At 39.0% G+C, this 20,010-nt stretch overlaps 1 protein-coding gene across 2 annotated transcripts in view; it reads right to left on the bottom strand.

Moving 5' to 3' along the window:
* Positions 1-20,010, bottom strand: part of ITGA8 (integrin subunit alpha 8) — a 227,043-nt gene that overhangs the window by 83,258 nt on the left and 123,775 nt on the right. The window contains exons 20-22 of one of the 2 annotated variants that reach the window (XM_049881924.1): positions 19,550-19,697; positions 10,952-11,044; positions 2,690-2,769 (exon numbers count right to left, since the gene is read on the bottom strand). In XM_049881924.1, coding sequence (XP_049737881.1) covers positions 2,690-2,769; positions 10,952-11,044; positions 19,550-19,697 — 321 coding nt within the window. The remainder of the gene's footprint in view (positions 1-2,689; positions 2,770-10,951; positions 11,045-19,549; positions 19,698-20,010) is intronic. The other variant, XM_049881925.1, reaches the window with a different exon arrangement.

Below are 20,010 nucleotides of genomic sequence, written 5' to 3'. Positions count from 1 at the left end.
TCCTACTTTCTATTTTTTAGTATTCCTTCTAAGTTTCTGTGGTCTTTGAAATGCCAGCAAAGATAGCACAGTGTTCAGTTCACCATTTCTGAGGAAGTAACTTCAAAGATGCTCACAAAGACCTGTATTGTCCATGGGGATTGCAATCTGAGACCCTCTCTACACCGTGAGGAAAATGTTTACATGTCATATAGAGCAAGGGCATGGAGAGACCATTTAATGCAAACATTCAGTAACACAAACTAGTTGAAGTTTATTAGTTTATAAAGCCCATTACTCTTTTGGGTTCTATTTATGGAAATTAGCATTAAATGCACATAATAGTGGTCAATATATGCCCTTAAGAGTTTAGATTGTAGAGCATTTGGTTTAATTTGTTGGTTTAAACTCATTGAGACAAAATGCAAACCATTCATCTAAATACTTATTTACATCTTTGGAGTCTGCCAACAAAGCATAGAGATAAATGCTGACCTCTTAAATATCTTATTCTTTCAGAATGTTCTCAAATAGTTTTACCCCTATAATGTAGGTTGCTGAATTTGCTGCTTTATGTATGTTCCTGCAGTCTAATTCTTTCCACACTTCTGAATTTTTATATCTTTCAGGATAATGTTAAGATAGTCATGAGTTTCTTCAGCATTTAAGGATGGAATATAGTCACGAAACATTCTTTTATATAATAAGGAATGTTAAAAAAAAAGTGACCATTTTTTACTTATCATCAAACTTATTACCTCATTCCCAAGCTCATTATCTAAATGACGATCTGCAGGATGGATATGGGGCATGCATTTAGAACATTCTCTAGTATCCTTTGCTCCTTGAATGACTACCAGTTGTATCCATGCTCTTACCAGTAACAAAGATGGCAATGATGAGTAAGGAGGTAATATAAAAGTTGCAACTTTGCATCACACTTTCTAAATAAAAGCTGTGTATTGTATGAAAAATGTAGCTTTCTCCAAGTGACACACTGCTTCTGGCCACCGTGAGATCATCGTGACAGACGATAATGGTGAGAAATAAAAACTTCAAAGCTATTGTCTGGAGTGATGGCAGTTCTTCCCTATAGAATGTTGTGTTTTTTTTTTTTCCCCTCTGAAAACTTAGAAATGTAAGGAGAAGAGTCCCAAAATGAAAATATTTAGGACTTCCTGAAACTACCTGAAATATATATTTATGTAGGTACCAGTAAGTGATTTAGTAAGCTTATGATAAAATGAAGGAAGATTATAGAATTCATTCTATCTGCATCCCATCACTAACTGGGATAAAATAAGACTCTCCTAAGATTCAGCAGAAAAGAATTAAGTTAAATTCAAGACAGACCTAATTCAGGTCAGAAAAGGAAAGGACATCTAAGGAAAGTCAGAAAACTCCCTTCCTAAAAATCTAGCACAAAGTTTGGGGGAGGCAGCTGTTGTGATGCAGGTTGCAGATGTTTAGGCATTTGTAATCTTTCCTAGAAAAGTTTTTAAAAATCTGCTACATTTTTACGGCATATACATATATATATACATAAACTCCCAAATACTATGTATAAAGTAATCCATTGCACAATCCTTCTCAGAGTTATCACACTCTATGACACTTCTTGCAGCCATTAAGGTAATTATTTAGAGGTCATCCACACTGCACAGCGGTATTTGAAGAGCCAATTGTAGATACTGACTTCCCAGTCATTTGCGTGGCTAGGACGAAGGTTCAACCCACTGGGCAAGTGCGCACTTTCACAAATTATAAATAATCATGGGAGATGTGTATGCACTGTTGAGGTTAGTGTTTTTTGAATTTTTTAAAATGAAAACCCACAAAAAACATATACTTCTTCATACTGGGCATCTTAGTAGACACATTTACCTTTATCTGTAAGGAATGTTTTGAGGACACTCTGGCATGTGATATTCCATTCAGTTTCCTTTTAATATGGGTCTAGATCCATTAAACTGATTCCGTTATTTTGTAAGGGGATGAAGCCCATAGTTGGAAAACCCTGGTCAGCATGCCACATTATTCTCTTAGGGTCTGAATTATTATTTTAGGCTATGAATAGAGGGTGAAAGGGCAAAGTCACAGTTGAATCCCTGAACACAGTCAGCCTTAGAAAAGGAGGCACGTCCCTGGGTGGTCCAGCTTGTTGTTGCTGGAGAAGGCCCTGCCCGCCGATGTAATAATATCTCACCACATCCCACGATGGTGCTTGCAATTAGACTATCAGAGACTCATTCATTCTTGTCTTGGAAGTTTAGGGAATTTCAAGACTGCAAATGCAAAGCCTATGCTTTTTGCAGAACTTTTGTTCTCAGGGATTAGATGATGCCTAGCTAAGAGCATGGCAGGTGTCATGGGGGTGCTGGTGGGAGTGGGAGGAGGTACATGGGTCAGAACAAAGAAAAGCGGAGGTGAAGCTGGGCTGGGATGGTGTCCGTGACAAATCTTCACTATCTCATAAGTTGGCTTAGATAATGCAATCCAATTTTCAAAACTCAAAATGCTGAAACAATGGAAATCGTAATTGGGAAACACAAAGAGATAATGGGTTGTCAAAGTTTGGGATCTAACATCAGAAGAGCTTTTACGGTGAAGGAACTTCACAAGAGGCATTCATTTTGCCATTGATGTCCTTCATATTAAATATTGAAAATAATTTAGGCATTTAAATTTCCTTAAAGATGAAAGGTCTAACCTTCTGATTTGGAGATCGAAGTTAATGCTCACATTTGTTTTTTCGAGACGTGGAACTGCAAATCGGAGGCCCAGAGAAATCTAAGAAAAAAAAAATCACACAGGATATAAAGTTATTACATGGAAAGGACCTCATGCACAACATCAGATGTTTTTTAAGTTGTCTCTGCAAAACCCCCACTCTAGCTTACTGTAACTGTCCCCTTCTCTGCTTCTACACGGCTGGAGGCCCAAGAGAAAAATCATGCAACCAGACCCCAGGGCCAGACACTTTGGGTTGCTAAAAGTTTTTGGCTCCCTCTCTCCATTTAGTCCCTGATTGGTGCAGTTAATGGGCATGGCTACTAAGAAAAAGGTTGAAGGTTCAAGACCACCAGAAGCACCTTGGAAGAAAGGCTTGGCAATCTACTTTTGAAAAATTGGCCATTGAAAACTCTATGGAGCATACATAGTTCTACTCTGACACACATGGGTCACCATGAATCAGAGTTAACTCAACAACTGTTTTTGTGTGTTTGTTTTCTCTCCATTTAGCCCTGTATGCCTCTTTTCCTAACACCTTTTTATGCACAAAGATGTGCATCAGAGCAGAGAAAAATTGAAAACAGCCTAAATATACAAGAGGATATCGATTCAGAAAACTATAATGCTTCTGTTTGATGGACATTTATTTAGTCATTGAAATCATGGTTATGAAGCCTTTGCAATAACGGAAAATGCTTGTCAGTAATAATATTAAATGAAAAAAAGATTACAAAATTGTATGTCCAAGCGTTTCAGCTGTAGTGTTAATAAATCTATAAATGGAAAACTTACTTTATAGGAGTGGAGGAAGTGTACTGTGAGAAAATACGCCAGGAAAATATGTCACAGTTATGTTAAGGCTATGGGTACATGGATTATTTCTTCTAATTTTCTTCATTTTCAAAAATGCTTTTTTCATTTTTATAATTTGAAAATATTATTAAAAAATTGGAGAAAAATAAGTCCAATGACAATATAAATAAGGAAGTAAAAATGATAGCTAACAAATATACAGAGACACATATTTATATATATATGTATTTTTTTTTTGTATATATTATATGGAACCCTGGTGGTGCAGTGGTTAAGAGCTTGGCTGCTAACCAAAAGGTCTGCAGTTCAAATCCATCAACTGCTCCTTGGAAACCCTATGGGGCAGTTCTACTCTGTCCTATAAGGTCTCTAAGTTGGAATTGATTGGACGGGATAGGGTTTTTGTTTGTTTTTTGTTTTTTTTATATATTATACATATAAAATCACATACTCTCTCCCAAGCACTGTACTGTGTTTACGTGCATTAGCTCATGTATCAACACAACCCAGGTATGAGGTAGATACTGTTATTGTTGACATTTTACAATGGAGGAATCTGAGGATTAGAGAGATTAGTTGACTTGCTCTAGGTGCAAAGCAAATAAACTGCAGAGCTGGAATGTAAATACCTGCAATCTGACTCTGGAACCTACACTCATAGCACCTACACTACGGCACACACCAGTTATACAAACTAGCGTTAATACGAACCAACAATAATGATATGAACTGAGGCTAAGTTATTATTCTATCGTAGATCATCAATGTCACTTCATGGAGTCCACTAATGAATGTGCTACAAGTTAGGCACTGTACTAGTGGCTTTACAGATGGTAGATCATTGTAGTACTACAAACATTTCCCCCAAGTAGTATTTTCTCATCTCAGTGTGGCTTGCCTAAGGGATTGCAGATGATAAGTGGCAAAACTGGCATTTAAAGCCAGATTTGTAGTCTAATTGCAAAGCCCGTATATTCTTCTTTCCTAGCCATAACGAATTCCTTTATAATTCCAAATGTGCAAACTTCCATCAGGCTGCTATGACTCTGCACATGCTCTTCCCTTTCTTTGAAAGCCCTTTAGCTTTCTTGCTTTTCTCCTTGAAGAGCTCCTATTCATGCTGCAAAGCTCAGGACAAGAGGTAACTCCTGCAACCCATCCTCCAATCCCACACGATGAGCTAGGCAGACGTTTTCTCTTTATTTTCTGTCTCTTTCTTTGCTATTCTCCCATTATTCAATCTATGATATTGTTAACTTGAGGTTTCTTATAGAGGGGGCATTAGATATTTTCATCTTCATAATGTTAAACTCTAGCTTAATGCCAGGCAGATAGGAGGGGTGCAATAAGCATTGTTGAAAGAGTGACAACATAATAATCCCACAGCCATTGCTTGCATACTCCCAGTGATGGGGGTCTCATTATATTGTGATGAAGCCTGTCTAATGTTGGTCTTCATCATAGAACAATTCAGCACGGGATGAAGGAGTAACAATTTCATCCTGGTAAGAGAACGCAACTGTTCCTGTTGTTAGGTGCCATCGAGTCGGTTCCAACTCATAGCGACCCTATGCACAACAGAACGAAACACTGCCCAGTCCTGAGCCATCCTTACAATCATTGTTATGCTTGAGCTCATTGTTGCAGCCACTGTGTCAATCCAACTCGTTGAGGGTCTTCCTCTTTTCCGCTGACCCTGTACTCTGCCAAGCATGATGTCCTTCTCCAGGGACTGATCCCTCCTGACAACATGTCCAAAGTATGTAAGATGCAGTCACACCATCCTTGCCTCTAAGGAGCATTCTGGCTGTACCTCTTCCAAGACAGATTTGTTCGTTCTTTTGGCAGTCCATGGTATATTCAATATTCTTCACTAACACCACAATTCAAAGGCATCAATTCTTCTTCGGTCTTCCTTATTCATTGTCCAGCTTTCACATGCATATGAGGCGATTGAAGATACCATGGCTTGGGTCAAGCACACCTTAGTCTTCAGGGTGACATCTTTGCTCTTCAACACTTTGAAGAGGTCCTTTGCAGCAGATTTACCCAATGCAATGCGTCTTTTGATTTCTTGACTGCTGCTTCCATGGCTGTTGATTGTGGATCCAAGTAAAATGAAATCTTTGACAACTTCAATCTTTTCTCCGTTAATCAATGAGGTTGCTTATCGGTCCAGTTGTGAGGATTTTTATTTTCTTTATGTTGAGGTGTAATCCATACTGAAGGCTGTGGTCTTTGATCTTCATTAGTAAGTGCTTCAAGTCCTCTTCACTTCCAGCGAGCAACGTTGTGTCATCTGCATAATGCAGGTTGTAAATGAGTCTTCCTCCAATTCTGATGCCCTGTTCTTCTTCATATAGTCCAGCTTCTCATATTATTTGTTCGGCATACAGATTAAATAGGTATGGTGAAAGAATACAACCCTGACACACACCTTTCCTGACTTTAAACCACTCAGTATCCCCTCGTTCTGTCCAAACAACTGCCTCTTGATCTATGTAAAGTGTCCTCATGAGCACAATTAAGTGTTCTGGAATTCCCATTCTTCACAATGTTATCCATAGTTTGTTATGATCTACACAGTCAAATGCCTTTGCATAGTCAGCAAAACACAGGTAAACATCCTCTGGTATTCTCTGCTTTCAGCCAGGATCCATCTGACATCAGCAATGATATCCCTGGTTCCACGTCCTCTTCTGAAACCAGCCTGAATTTCTGGCAGTTCCCTGTCGATATACTGCTGCAGCCATTTTTGAATGATCATCAGCAAAATTTTGCTTGCACGTGATATTAATGATATTGTTCTATAATTTCCACATTTGGTTGGACCACCTTTCTTGGGTATAGGCATAAATATGGATCTGTTCCAGGCAGTTGGCCAGGAAGCTGTCTTCCATATTTTTTGGCATAGACGAATGAGCACCTCCAGTGCTGCATCTGTTTGTTGAAACATCTCAACTGATATTCCATCAATTCCTGGAGCCTTGTTTTTCACCAATGCCTTCAGAGCAGCTTGGACTTCCTCCTTCAGTACCATCGGTTCCTGATCATACGCCACCTCTTAAAATGGTTGAATATCAACTAATTCTTTTTGGTATAATGACTTTGTATATTTCTTCCATCTTCTTTTGATGCTTCCTGCATCATTTAATATTTTCCCCATGGAATCCTTCACTATTGCAACTCGAGGCTTGAATTTTTTCTTCAATTCTTTCAGCTTGAGAAACAGCGAGTGTGTTCTTCCCTTTTGGTTTTCTATCTCCAGCTTCACATGTCATTATAATACTTTACTTTGTCTTCTTGAGAGGCCCTTTGAAATCTTCTGTTCAGTTCTTTTACTTCATCAATTCTTCCTTTTGCTTTAGCTGCTTGACACTCAAGAGCAAGTTTCAGAGTCTCCTGTGACATCCATCTTGGTCTTTTCTTTCTTTTCCATGACCTCTTGCTTTCTTCATGTGTGATGTCCTTGATGTCCTTCCACAACTCGTCTGGTCTTCGGTCACTAGTGTTCAAGTGTCAAATCTATTCTTGAGATGGTCTCTAAATTCATATGGGATATACTCAAGGTCACATTTTGGCTCTCATGGACTTGCCTGGATTTTCTTCAGTTTCAGCTTGAACTTGCATATGAGCAATTGATGGTTCATTCCACAGTTGGCCCTTGGCATTGTTCTGACTGATGATATTGAGCTTTTCCATCGTCTCTTTCCACAGATGTAGTCAATTTGATTTCTGGGTGTTTCATCTGGTGAGGGCCACATGTATAGTCCCCGTTTATGTTGGTGAAAGAAGGTATCTGCAGTGAAGAAGTCATTGGTCTTGCAAAATTCTATCATTCGATCTCCGGTATGTTTCTATCACCAAGGCCATATTTTCCAACTACTGATCCTTCTTCTTTGTTTCCAACTTTTGCATTCCAATCGCCAGTAATTATCAATGCATCTTGATTGCATGTTCGATCAATTTCAGACTGCAGCAGTTGATAAAAATCTTCTATTTCTTCATCTTTGGCCCTAGTGGTTGCGTAAATTTGAATAATAGTCGTATTAACTGGTCTTCCTTGTATGTGTATGGATATTATCCTATCACTGACAGCATTGTACTTCAGGATAGATCCTGAAACATTCTTTTGACGATGAATGCAACACCATTCCTCTTTGAGTTGTCATTCCCAGCATAGTAGACTATATGATTGTCTGATTCAAAATTGTCTGAGTCAGTCCATTTCAGCTCACTAATGCCTAGGATATTGATGTTTATGAATTCCATTTCATTTTTGACGATTTCCAATTTTCCTAGACTCATACTTCGTACATTCCAGGTTCCAATTATTAATGGATGTTTGCAACTGTTTCTTCTCATTTTGAGTCATGCCACATCAGCAAATGAAGGTCCTGAAAGCTTTACTCCATCCACATCATTAAGGTTGACTCTACTTTGAGGAGGCAGCTCTTCCCTAGTCATCTTTTGAGTGCCTTCCAACGTGGGGGGCTCATCTTCCAGCACTATTATCAGACAATGTTCTGCTGCTATTCATAAGGTTTTCACTGGCTAATGCTTTTCAGAAGTAGACTGCCGGGTCCTTCTTCCTAGTCTGTCTTAGTCTGGAAGCTCAGCTGAAACCTGTCCTCCATGGGTGATCCTGCTGGTATCTGAATACTGGTGGCATAGCTTCCAGCATCACAGCAACACACGAGCCCCCACAGTACGACAAACTGACAGACTCGTGCGGGCAAGTGTTCTTAACTAGTACCAAATACCAGTATCCCAGGTATGGATTCTAAAGAGCTTTTGTTGAACCAAGAACTTTTTGTTAACCTGTTTGAGAGATTTTGAATGTTTTTGCGACTTGTGTTGACATAAATATTTTATGTTACTATAGGTATTATCTGAAAAATAACTACTTAAAAATCTGAAAGTAAAACTTCTGAATACTATCTTGAATATTTTGTGAAGTTAAAGTGGAAAAGTCATTTAAAAACTTTTTTTTTTTTTAAATATATGGCAGCTGGAATAACTATTCCTAGCTCTCTTTAAATATTTTTTACTGCTTTTACCTTTGGAGTTTTGCTATAATCCATTGAGAGTATGCCTTTTAAAGTGCAAAATGAAGAAGTAAATAAATCAAAGTGTTTTATAACAAAACAGAGTGCAATAAAATTTGATGTGTTTAAGGGCATTAAAGGGTGAGATAAGAAAGCTATTAGGCTTCCTCTACTATGGACCTCGGAAATAAACAAATGCAAACATCTTACTTCCTTGACTTCTAAAAGTTATTTTGCTGGTAAAATAGATTGACATCCTTTTACATAAACACAGTCCTGGTTAAGACCACACTGTCATGTTTACCTTCCAATATGAATGACACTGGCTGCCAGTTTTGTTTCAAGGTTATCCTTAGTTATTGATGAACTCAGATGATCTCTGGTTTAGATTTAACTGAAACAGGGACAAGAGAACAGCATTTCTCTTTGGCCTGAGGCAGGTACCTTCATATCAAATTAGGTGGTTGGATTTTTCTTGAAAACTAGTGGAAGGATTTCTGAGCTTCTAGAGCAAAGGATTATCATGAAAAGTGTTCTAATATCTCTGCACAGACAACCTATTTGATCTTTCATCTGTTAATTCATTAGCTTTTACCTAAGTAATTTTCACAAGTTTGCAGCCTGGCTAGAGCATGGGCTTTCTGGCTAGGCCTAGTTTGAATCCTGGTCCGTCCTTTATGGCTCGTGTGACTTTGGACAATTCATTTGACTTCTCTGAGCCTGTGTTCTCATTCATAAGAATTGGGGAAATGCATGACTTAAAGGATTGTTGTGAAAATTAAATGATATACAAAAGCATCCAGTGATGGGTTTATAATACAGATGGCAATCAATATATGGTACCTACTAATAATCATGGAAACCCTGGTGGTGTAGTGGTTAAGAACCATGGCTGCTAACCAAATGTTGGCAGTTCGAGTCCTCCAGGTGCACCTTAGAAACTCTATGGAGCAGTTCTACTCTGTCCTATAGGGTCACTATGAGTCGGAATTGACAGCAAGGGGTAATGGGTTAATAATCATAGGAGGTACTTTTCATTTAAATATTTACTTTTTTGACTCAAGAAGTGAGCTTATTAGACTACAGTCTGACACATTTAAAAAATATCCATGATTGATAGGATTGAGTTTACGATAGTACAAAAAAAGCAACTATATTGTTCTAGCACAATATCCTAAAGTGTAAGCTGGAAACAAGTATTATTTGAGAAAAAGTTTCGAATGCTCAAATAAATGTGTGAAGCATTGGGTTAAACGGTTTATTCGCTGCAGGATGTCTCAGCACCTTTAAAACGTGAATGTGTGCGAAGCCTCCCACACATCAGCGGTGACTACAGAACTCCCTTGTAATGAAAGGCCTATCTCCAGGGCCTATCTCCTTGGAAGACACTTTGGGAAATGTTGTTATAACACAAAGCCACCCAACTATAACTTCTCATGGAATTTTTCTCAAACAGGGCATTTCATTGATAATCATAAACACCTAATTTTAAGTAGAGAAATATGTATATTTAATTACATAAGATTTAACCATGTATTATTTGCAGGTTTTGCGATTTTTCTTCTGGTTTATGACTTGATAAAATAATTATTTCCACTGTGGTATTTCCTACAAGAAGTCACTACATGTATACTTAAACTTGTAATTGCATAAAATAAATTTATTGTCTACAAGTAACGCTGAAGGGAAATTTCCTAAACCTGGAAGCAAACAAACAAAAAAAGAAAAGAGAAACAAACCACTTATTATTCTTTCGCAAGCATATTACAAATCATTATTAATTTTTTTTCTTGCTACAAATGATTTTCTGTGTTATTCTTCAGATAAGATGCATGGGAAATAGAGGCTTGATAAAGCTAATTAAAAATTGGATTATAGTAATTATCTTTATATGAAACTACTGTGAATGATATTCGTAAGGGGGGAACATATGGAAATAAAAGTTAATTTAATCACCTTTGCAAAAACCTGTTTTAATCTTTAGGTCCTTTATATTGCACTTCTTTTCAGTTCAAAGAAAAATCTGTAATAAAATGCAAAGGAAACGATTCAAAGAAAAACTGTGTAGAAAGAAAATAATTTGCATATGTGTGTTGCCACTAAAAGATATGTATGTAGGAGCAATGTCAAAAGAGGAAGCATATAAAAGTATTCAACCTTTGTGTGTTTAACCCCGGCTAATAAAAAAAAAAAAAAAAAAAAAAAAAATTCAGTCTTTGTAGGCTATAATACTAAATCCCACTACCCGGGTAATTTCCTGCCTAATTTGTTTTAGTTGCTGTATGTTAAGCTGCTGAGTGCTAATTGGGAAGCTTTCCATTAGTTTCTTTAAAATTCAATTAGATAGAAAGCAGTCACTGCTTCTGGTTTTCTCTTACATTTGTTCCAGCCACCATAGGGTTCCCAAGGTCACACACCACCATTCTGGTCACATTTTCCATCTTGTACTCACAGCTCAGTGGCCGCAGCCCCTGTAACGGGAAAGAACACCGGCGTGGAGTTCAGGGGGCAAAATAAATCACATCCTGCCACAAAAGTGATGCTGAGGGCCTGGGAAGCTTTCCTTGATTTCAAACACCTGTGAGAGTAACTAGGCGCAGGAATTAATTTGTGGTTATCAACTCAGAAGAGAGAATGGAGAGAAAAAGACGAGTTTTAACTTTAGAAAGAAATTTGTTGGATGGATAAACATACCTCTCCTTTCATTGAGGAAGAAAATGCTTCATACCGTATCTATATGAACATTTTAGGAAATATTTTCACTAATGTTAATGTTAAACTCAGGGCATGAAAGGTATAAATAATTTAAAATGATGAAACATATTTGTTCCTTATATTAATCTTGGGAGAATGAAATGATAATAAATATTAATTATCATATGACTCAATGACCATTTGAACATGAATTTCTCCAGGCCATGGCCCATGGATCCACTTTGAGATTCCACAGTCAATCTTAATTCAGTCCTCCAAATATTTAAGGTATGAAGAAAACACTTTTTATGTTTTACTCAGGGCTTCCTGTCTTCCCCTTTCCCCATGTCGTATTTTGATTAAAGTTTAAAAAAACTGAAATTTGAAGAGGGGCTTAGAATTATGCACTAAATAACCTGGATTTATCAAGGTTACACAAGACCAGCGAGGGAACTAAAGGAGATTTATCTCTGAACTACTGCCCTCTGCTCCCTGCTCCACCTGGTGCCCTCATGCTCCTTGCATCTACACCTCGCCCTCCTTTTGCATACTTCAAAAGCTAACATCCCTATGGCTCTGCTCTGCTTTTGGTGATGTTGTCTTGTGTTGTAGAGTTGATTCTGACTCACAGTGACCTCATGTGACAGAGCGGAACTGTCCCACAGGGTTTTCTAGGCTATAATCTTTATGGGAGCAGATTGCCATGTCTTTCTCTCCAGAGCCACTAGGTGGGTTGGAAACACCAACCTTTCAGTTAGCAGCCAAGTGCTTAACTATTAAGCCACCAGGCCTCTTTGCTTTTAGTGATTGCCACTTACATCAATCCATTATTTCGCTCCACCTTGTTAAGTGCTACCAATATATTACCTGTCACTCAGCATTCCCAAAGACAAGATGGCTTTCACAAAACAGGAGGGCTTTCACAAAGGAGAAGTTTACAGAAATCTAGGGATTTCTGTCCCTGTGAAGGTCTATGGATAGATAGTCCCAAGTATGAGGACTATTTGTCTACCTGTCAGCTCTACTGAAATTTTCTACATGGAAGTACCTTGGATTTTCAAACAAGTTTCAGAAATGGTCCTCCATTCCTTTCTCCCCCCCCCTTTTTTTTTTTAACAAAAACAGATAAACAAGCAAATAAAAATGAAACAAACATCACAATCTATGGGATGAATCTTATAGGTAAATCACACGCTTTGAGAATATAAGCTTCAGGAGGGCAGGGAGTTTTATATCTGTTCTCCCCCAGTCCCTACAACAGTGTCAGGCACAAAGCAGTAGACAGTGTCAGGAGACAGAGGGCAGAGGAGCTTCTACTCTTTCCTAAAAGAGGAGCCTGCAACAAAACAGACAGGCACACAACTAACTATAAAGTCTTTCTCCCTCTTCTCTTCTTCCTCCTCATCACATTTTTTTTTCCATAATATTTTATTGTGTTTTTGGTGAGAGTTTACACAGCAAGTTAGGTTTCCATTTGACAATTTCCACACAAATCGCTCAGTGATCTCCTCATTGCATTTAAATACCCATCCAGGTCAAAATACACATTGAAAGTTCTGTTCCAACTAATGAGAAAGGAATGCATCACTGATATTTGGAAGCACCATTTATTAAATGTTCTCTCCAATTGCCTGGATGGCATCTTAGTATCCTAAAGACATTGAGAAACATATTTTCAAAAACTAGTCAGGTTCCTTCTTCTCAAAGGTAAGGTTAGCACGTGCTCAAGTTTTTAAAGATACATAACTAACCCTAATCTTGGAAAGATATTTTGTGTTGTTATTAATTCAAGGGTGAAAACAGAAATCCATCTGAAGCTTTCAAAAGTACCATTTGAATATAAATCAAGGATTTAGCTTCTATAAAAAATATTTTTTTATCTTATCTAAACAAAGTTTACATGTAGATTTTTTTCAGCCTTCTAGAAATAACTTTTTGGCATCTATCAAAGATGTTTTCTCCCCTCGTGTCCTCCCACTGCTTTTCTTTTTTTAACCTTTATTTCCTCTCTCTGAGTTGGAGAAACAATGCTTGTTTTTTATAGATATTTCCAGATTATTTTCCTTAGCTCTTCCAGGGCACCCTTGCTCTAATCCATTTATAGCTCTTAGGATATCATTCATTCATTCAATAAAATATTTACTGTGTGTCTGCTATTCACCAGGCACTGATAAATAAAACTCTTCGTCCTCATTGAATTTACAATTACGATACAATAACAATCATAACAAGTAATTACAATCAACTGAAATACATAATTAGAATACATTTTGATAAGTTTTATGATAGGGGAAATTCATAGTAAGAGGACAAACACAGACATGTATGCAGTCAAAAAAGGCACCCTGGAGGAGGTGGCTTCTAAGCTGATGGGGGCAGTTCAGTTCAATGGTTCATAGCATGGGCCTGGACATAACAGTTCAAGTTTGAATCCTGGTTCTGCTACTTAATGGCTGTGTAACTTTGGATGTGTTGCTTATTTTCTCCTCATCTGTAAAACGGGGATGATGCTAGCAGGTACTCTGGAAGGCTATTATGAGGATTAAATAAATTAAATACATGTAAGAGCTTAGAGCAGTCTCAGTTATTATTAAACTGTGTCCTGAAGAATGAGTAGAAGTAGGCAAGATAAAGGGGATGAGGAAGTAGAGTTAGTGTGTCAGGGAGAAGGAACAGCAGGTAGAAATTCTTTCCAGATGAGTATTCCAGAAACTGAAAAGAAATTTAGTTCGGCTGGGTTTTTTTTTGTGTGTGTGTGTGTGTGTGTAAATGAAAGAATCAATAGCTAATGATACAGTTGAAGAGGTAAAAAGCAGGGGTAATATAATTAAGGGGTTCAGAAGTCCTCTAAAGAATTTGGACTTTACTCTAAAAGCAATGGGATGCTTGTGAAGGGTTTTAAGCAAGAAAGTGATATGGTCAGGTTTATATTTTGGGAAGACCACTTTCCCTGCAGTGAAGACACTGGAGGCAGGGAGGTGGGGAGATGAACAGGAGAGTGTTGCAATAATCTGGGCACAAGACCATGGTAGCCTAGATGAAGGAAGTGACAGCTGGATGGAGAGAGGACATGGACCAGAGACGTTTAGGATTAATTTTAGGCTTTAGAATCTAGTGGATGCTGTACCATTCTCTGAGATAGAAAAGGAGGAGGACTGAGAGAGTGGGAAGATGAAAAGTCTAGTTATGGACCTGCTGAACGTGAGGTGGCTGGGACTGGAGATGTCTGGGGACCACCTGATGTATGGTCTGAAGCTTAGGAGTGATCTGGTTTGGAGGTAAAGATTGGGAGAAGTCGCCAGAGGTGCAGCAACTGAAACCATGGAGTGGATGAAACATCCACACAGAATGTGTAGTGCAAAAAAGAGAGAAGGTGAAGTCTTTCAAGAAGGAAGTTGGCCAACAGAGTCAAATGCAGGTGAGTAAATAAGTAAGGTGATGACTAAAATGTGTTTGAGATTTGAAGACAAAGATAACTTGGTGAACTCGGACAGTTGCTTCAGTAGGGTAGTAAGGGCAGAATTCAGCCTGCAGGGTATTGAGGAGTAGGTGGGAGGGAGGTAACGCAAAAGAGAAGACAGCTGTGGCAGCGGCCTACAGAACTCCTACTACAGGGGACCTAATGGACTGAAATCTCCAGTCGTACTCTGAACGTGATACTATGTTCTGATACCATGAGCCCCTACGGCCTGCTCCCCACCAATGACTGAGCACAGCAGGGCTATAAAAGCAGACCTGTTCCTGGGAGACATGGGGCTCCCCTGACAACCGCCTTTGACTCAAGGACCCTTGCGACCAAGTGCTTTGCAGAACCTTCCTTAGACTTCACAGTACTCCAGGATACTTCCACTTAAACTTCCTTCCCTCTTTCTTTCACTAGGGGGCAGATTCAGGGTCCCTTGCACAATTTGATGGCTCTGCCAGTCTTCTCCAGCTCCCTCCCTATTTTTTTCACATGAGTTTTTCCCCTCGTAAAATCATTGCACTTTTAATCCCTTCTTGGCATTTGCTTCTTCGAAGACACAAACTAACAGTACAACTTTTCAAAGAAGTTTGTGAAAGAGCATAGAGATAAGGGAACGATATGGGAAGATATGTGGGGCCAAGGGAGGATGATACAATTATTGTGGCATATTGTACTTTCCAAAGATGGGTACAACAATACCTCCCGTTCTATATGCCCTTTTTAGCAATGTGACTTTAACCTTCAAGTGGGAGGGAGATCTCTGCCTGAGCCCAGGCAGGCCTTTGTAACTGCCTTAACTAAAAGAGTAAAGCAGAAGAGATGCTCTGTGACTTCTGGGGCTGGATAATAACAAATGCCAAGTACTTCCATCCTACTTTTTTGGGATGCTACCTCTTGGTACCCAGCCACCATTCTATGAGGAAGCCAGACAGCCCACATAAAGGGGGCACATAGAGAGGCCATCTGTAGGTGTTTTGGCTGACAGCCCAGCTGAGGTCCTTGCTGAGAGCTAGTATTAACCCCAAGATATGTGAGTGAAAGGGACTGCTGGTGATCCTCGCCTCCCAGTCACCGAGCCTTTGAGTTTCCCCAACTTAGGACCCAAACATTGTAGAGCAGAGGCAAGCCATCCCCCACTGTGCCCTGTCCAAATTCCTGACCCACAGAATCTGTGAGCGTGATAAAACAACTGTTTTTGCCACGAGAAGAAGCCAGTAGAGGGGGGAGGCTGATGATCCAGGAAGGAGGGGTTATTGGTGGAGCAAGACCCCTGAAATGGTAGAGGGATGGGACCCAGATTATTGGCAGGCAGAATGACCTTGGATAGCAGGTGGGACAGAAGCTGTGGATGCAGACCATTGATAGGGTTGGTGGCCTATAAAGTTAAGATATTCTAGAGTTATGGTTGTGAAATTACAATTAAAATAGAGTTGGAATTCTGAAAAATAAATGCCTTTTTACTTTCCATCAGACAACAGTATTCTGAATTTGTAAGGATTTTGAATATATCTTTTTCTTATTTAATATCCAAATTAATCAATCAATCAACAGATGTTTGGTACCTATTGGATGTAAATATAGCTACCGATGTGCTAGAAAATACAGTAAATGCTTCTGTATGCCACTTCTTGGCTACATGCAACAAGCTGATTAAAACACTGATGGGGTGAAGTATTGCCTCTGTCTTCTAGGTGTTTATGTGGAAAAGACAGTTCAGGTATAGGACTTGCTAGCGCGGACATGGTGACATCTGCCTTTGCCTGCATCCCCTTCTCAGGCTTGGGTCTGTCTTTTGTTTCAACAGAATTCAGAAACCAGTTTCCATTTGTTCATTCTCGGGTTTATTCTTTCTTTTTTTCTTACATTCTAAGCACCTTTTCTTATTGTTCCTATTTCATTAAAAAAAAAAAAAAACTCCTTGCTGTCGAGTCCATTCCGACTCATGGCAACCCCATGCGTTACAGAGTCGAACTGCTGCATAGGGTTTTCTTGGCTGTAATCTTTACGGAAGCAGATCATCAGGTCTTTCTTCTGTGGAGCTGTTGGGTGTGTTCGAACTGCCCACGTTTAGGTTAGCAGCCAATCGCAAACCATTTGCACCACTCAGGCTCCTCCCATTGCATTGTACAAGTTCCAAGATAAAGCATATAGGCCTTTATTACCAGGAAAATTAAGGGAAGTGTAAGGGCTGACTCAGTTAAGGTCTCTAGAGAAAAAGATGAGCGTCAGCATCTGTAATTGCTAAAAGATGAATGTTTTCAACAAAAGACAAATAAAATTCACCATCAGATAATCCCTAATGCCTTTTCCCTTGAGAGAAAAATTTAAAAAATCCAAATTGGATACAAATAAAAAGGTACACAAACCTCAAACTGCTTAAAAACAAAGAAGAAATTAGAATGTGGCTTAGTTATGTAAAACTCAAAGACAGAGGCCCAAGGGAAATTGATAAAGGAAAAGTTAAGGACCCATTCGCGATTATGGGCGTGTGTTGTAAGGTCTCCAGCCAAAGATAGACTTGATAAGGGCTCCCTCATGTTTTCCATGCAACAGGGTAAATGGTAAACTTGATGTTTGTTAAAAGAAGAACATTTTAGAATAGATGCTTTGTTTCATGAAGTTGGGGATGGAGAATGAGGGGTGGGGTGGGGTGGCACGCAGGAAATTGAAATACAAATATGAGTTGAGCCCTGAAACAGTTTTTAAAATAATATACTTGAGCTTCATCTTTGCAATTGTTTGTGTATAATTTGCATCCAACTTTAGAATTAAGTAAAAATGTCTCCAAATACATTAACACACTGCATTTTGCCCTTTTAAATAAAACAGAAATCTATACCTCACCATTATTACCAAATAGGCACTAAAAACACACTATTTAAATAGTTATTGATGGTATTATTCTATAAATTTTTTTTTCAGCAGAAACTCTTAACGATTTTACGTGGCTGTTAAAGGCACGTAATTATTACTCACCTGACTTTCTTTTTTTCCACTGAGATTGTTTGACTAAAATATAAACCATGAGACTGGAGTTATGACTAAAACCAATAAGCCATACCCATTGCTGGCAAGTCAATTCCAACTCACAGTGACCCTACAGGACAGAGTAGGACCGCCCCATAGGGTTTCCAAGAACAGCTGGTGGATTTAAACTGCCAACCTGAATAGAGAATTTTATAATCCCTAGTTTCTTAAAATGTCTTAAAAAATAACAACATCACAACAGTTTTTAAACATCTCTTTAGAGGAACTGACATTAAACTATGTAATCATTACAATGCTGCAGGCTCCTCAGAGTGTGTGGCATTTGGAAACTCGTAGGCATTTAATAAATTTTTATTAAGTGAATGAATCCATCAGCAAGTATTTAAGGAACACCATGATATGCCTAACAAGCCCTGGTGGTGCAGTGGTTAAGCATCAGCTGCTAACCAAAAGGCCGGTAGTTCGAACCCACCAGCTGCTCCATGGCAGAAAGATGTGGCAGTCTTGGAAACCCTATGGGGCAGTTCTACTCTGTCAGACAGGGTCACTATGAGTTAGAATTGACTCAACAGCATGTATGGTGTGATGTGCCTGGAGTTGCTGGGTGGTACAAACAGTTAAATGCTCAACTACTAACCACCAAAAAGTTGGCAGATCAAACCCATCCAGGGGTGACTTAGAAGAAAGGCCTGCGATCCCCTTCTGAAAGGTCACTGCCATTGAAAAGGGTTTTCTATGAAGCAATTTTAGTCTGCATACAGGGGGTCGCCATGAGTCAGAATTGACTCAATGGCAATTGGTTTGGTTTTTTGGTGTATGATATACCTAGTCCTGTGTAAAGTATAGTGATGAATATAAAAGAAACATTAAACTTGGTCTCTGCTCTTAGTTGTGAGTCTAAGTATTTCTGAAACTGAGGGACTTTCTCTATTATTCTATAATGTATTTATTGTGGTTTTCTAGATTAAGTGATTAAAAACAGATCCTGAGGTCTGTTTTTCCACTCTGAGTGGAAAGATTAATGTTGTGATAACAAAAGACTATAAATAGCATCAGTGTCAGGGGCATTGGTGCCTTGGCAAGTGAGGAAGGCTTGGCTTTTCTGGTCACGATCTTGGAAAGGTAGACCAAGAATTAAGAAAAATGAACACATTTTCTTGCCGGTGCCCATCTAGCCCGTTATCAGTGCACAGCAGGGATTGGTTGGACCTTTGTCTATAAACAATAATGAAAACCAGGCCTCTGTGACGAGCTTGAAGCTTGAAGAAACTCAAAGCAAGGCTTGAAAAGCTAGTGAGAGTAGGAATTTAGTTTATCAATCACTATGGTAAGTTCCTCTTCTCAGCCAATTTTCTTTTCTTCCTTGGTTCAGCTGTCAATCTTTGGCCAATTTATCTTTGCACTGTAGCAAAGAAAGGAGTCCCCGGGTGATGCAAATGGTTAACGCACTTGGCCGCAAACAAAAGGTTAGAAGTTTGAGTTACTCAGAGGCCCCTTGGAAGAAAGTCCTGTCAATCCACTTCTGAAAAACCAGCCACTGACAACCCTACGGAGCACAGTTCTACTACGACACGCATGGGTTTGCCGTGAGTTGGGTGGAGTTGACTCAATGGTAGCTGCCAACAAGAACAACATAGCAGAGAAGGACATTCACACTGCTTAAGTCCATGCCTCTGCTTGGCTCATTTCTATCATGTTTAACAAAGTACCATTTTGTCCTCTTTTATTTAGGAAGAAACCCTTCTCTAAGATGGCCCTACTTTAACATTTACTTGACTTCAAAAATACACCCAGCTCTCTATAACTTCAGATAATTGGCAGGCATTACCTTGTTGCTGCGTTCGATCCCAACATAATCTGCCTCTTCTGGTATCATTACAAAGAGTTCAGCTTCATAGGCTCCTTCCCCTTCATTTCTTGCATTTATTATGAGCATAAGGTGATTTTCATCCCCAATGATTACCTGATCCTTATCTCTAGAAAAGCAGTTCAAAAAGAATCATTAGGGATTATGCTTCTCTGACTTCGCAGATACTTTTAAGTACTTCTCTGGGAGAAAAAGGAGGATGATGAATACAAAACTGAGACGAAAAGAAGGTGGATCATCAGGAGTGGATGGTGGGAAGTGTTCAAGGAACCATCTCTGAATGGCAAGGACAGACACCATTCACCTGGTGCTGTACAAGTAAATGTTTAACAACCAGTCCCCCACAACCCCCCAAAAAACAATAACAACCCTGGTTTGTAATATTTACCCATTTCAAAGGTGTAAATCCTCCTTTATATGAA

This window comes from Elephas maximus, chromosome 4, assembly GCF_024166365.1.
Source record: "Elephas maximus indicus isolate mEleMax1 chromosome 4, mEleMax1 primary haplotype, whole genome shotgun sequence".
NCBI lineage: Eukaryota > Metazoa > Chordata > Mammalia > Proboscidea > Elephantidae > Elephas > Elephas maximus.
Note: the sequence above shows the minus strand (reverse complement) of the source record. Positions and strands in the feature narration are given on the sequence as shown.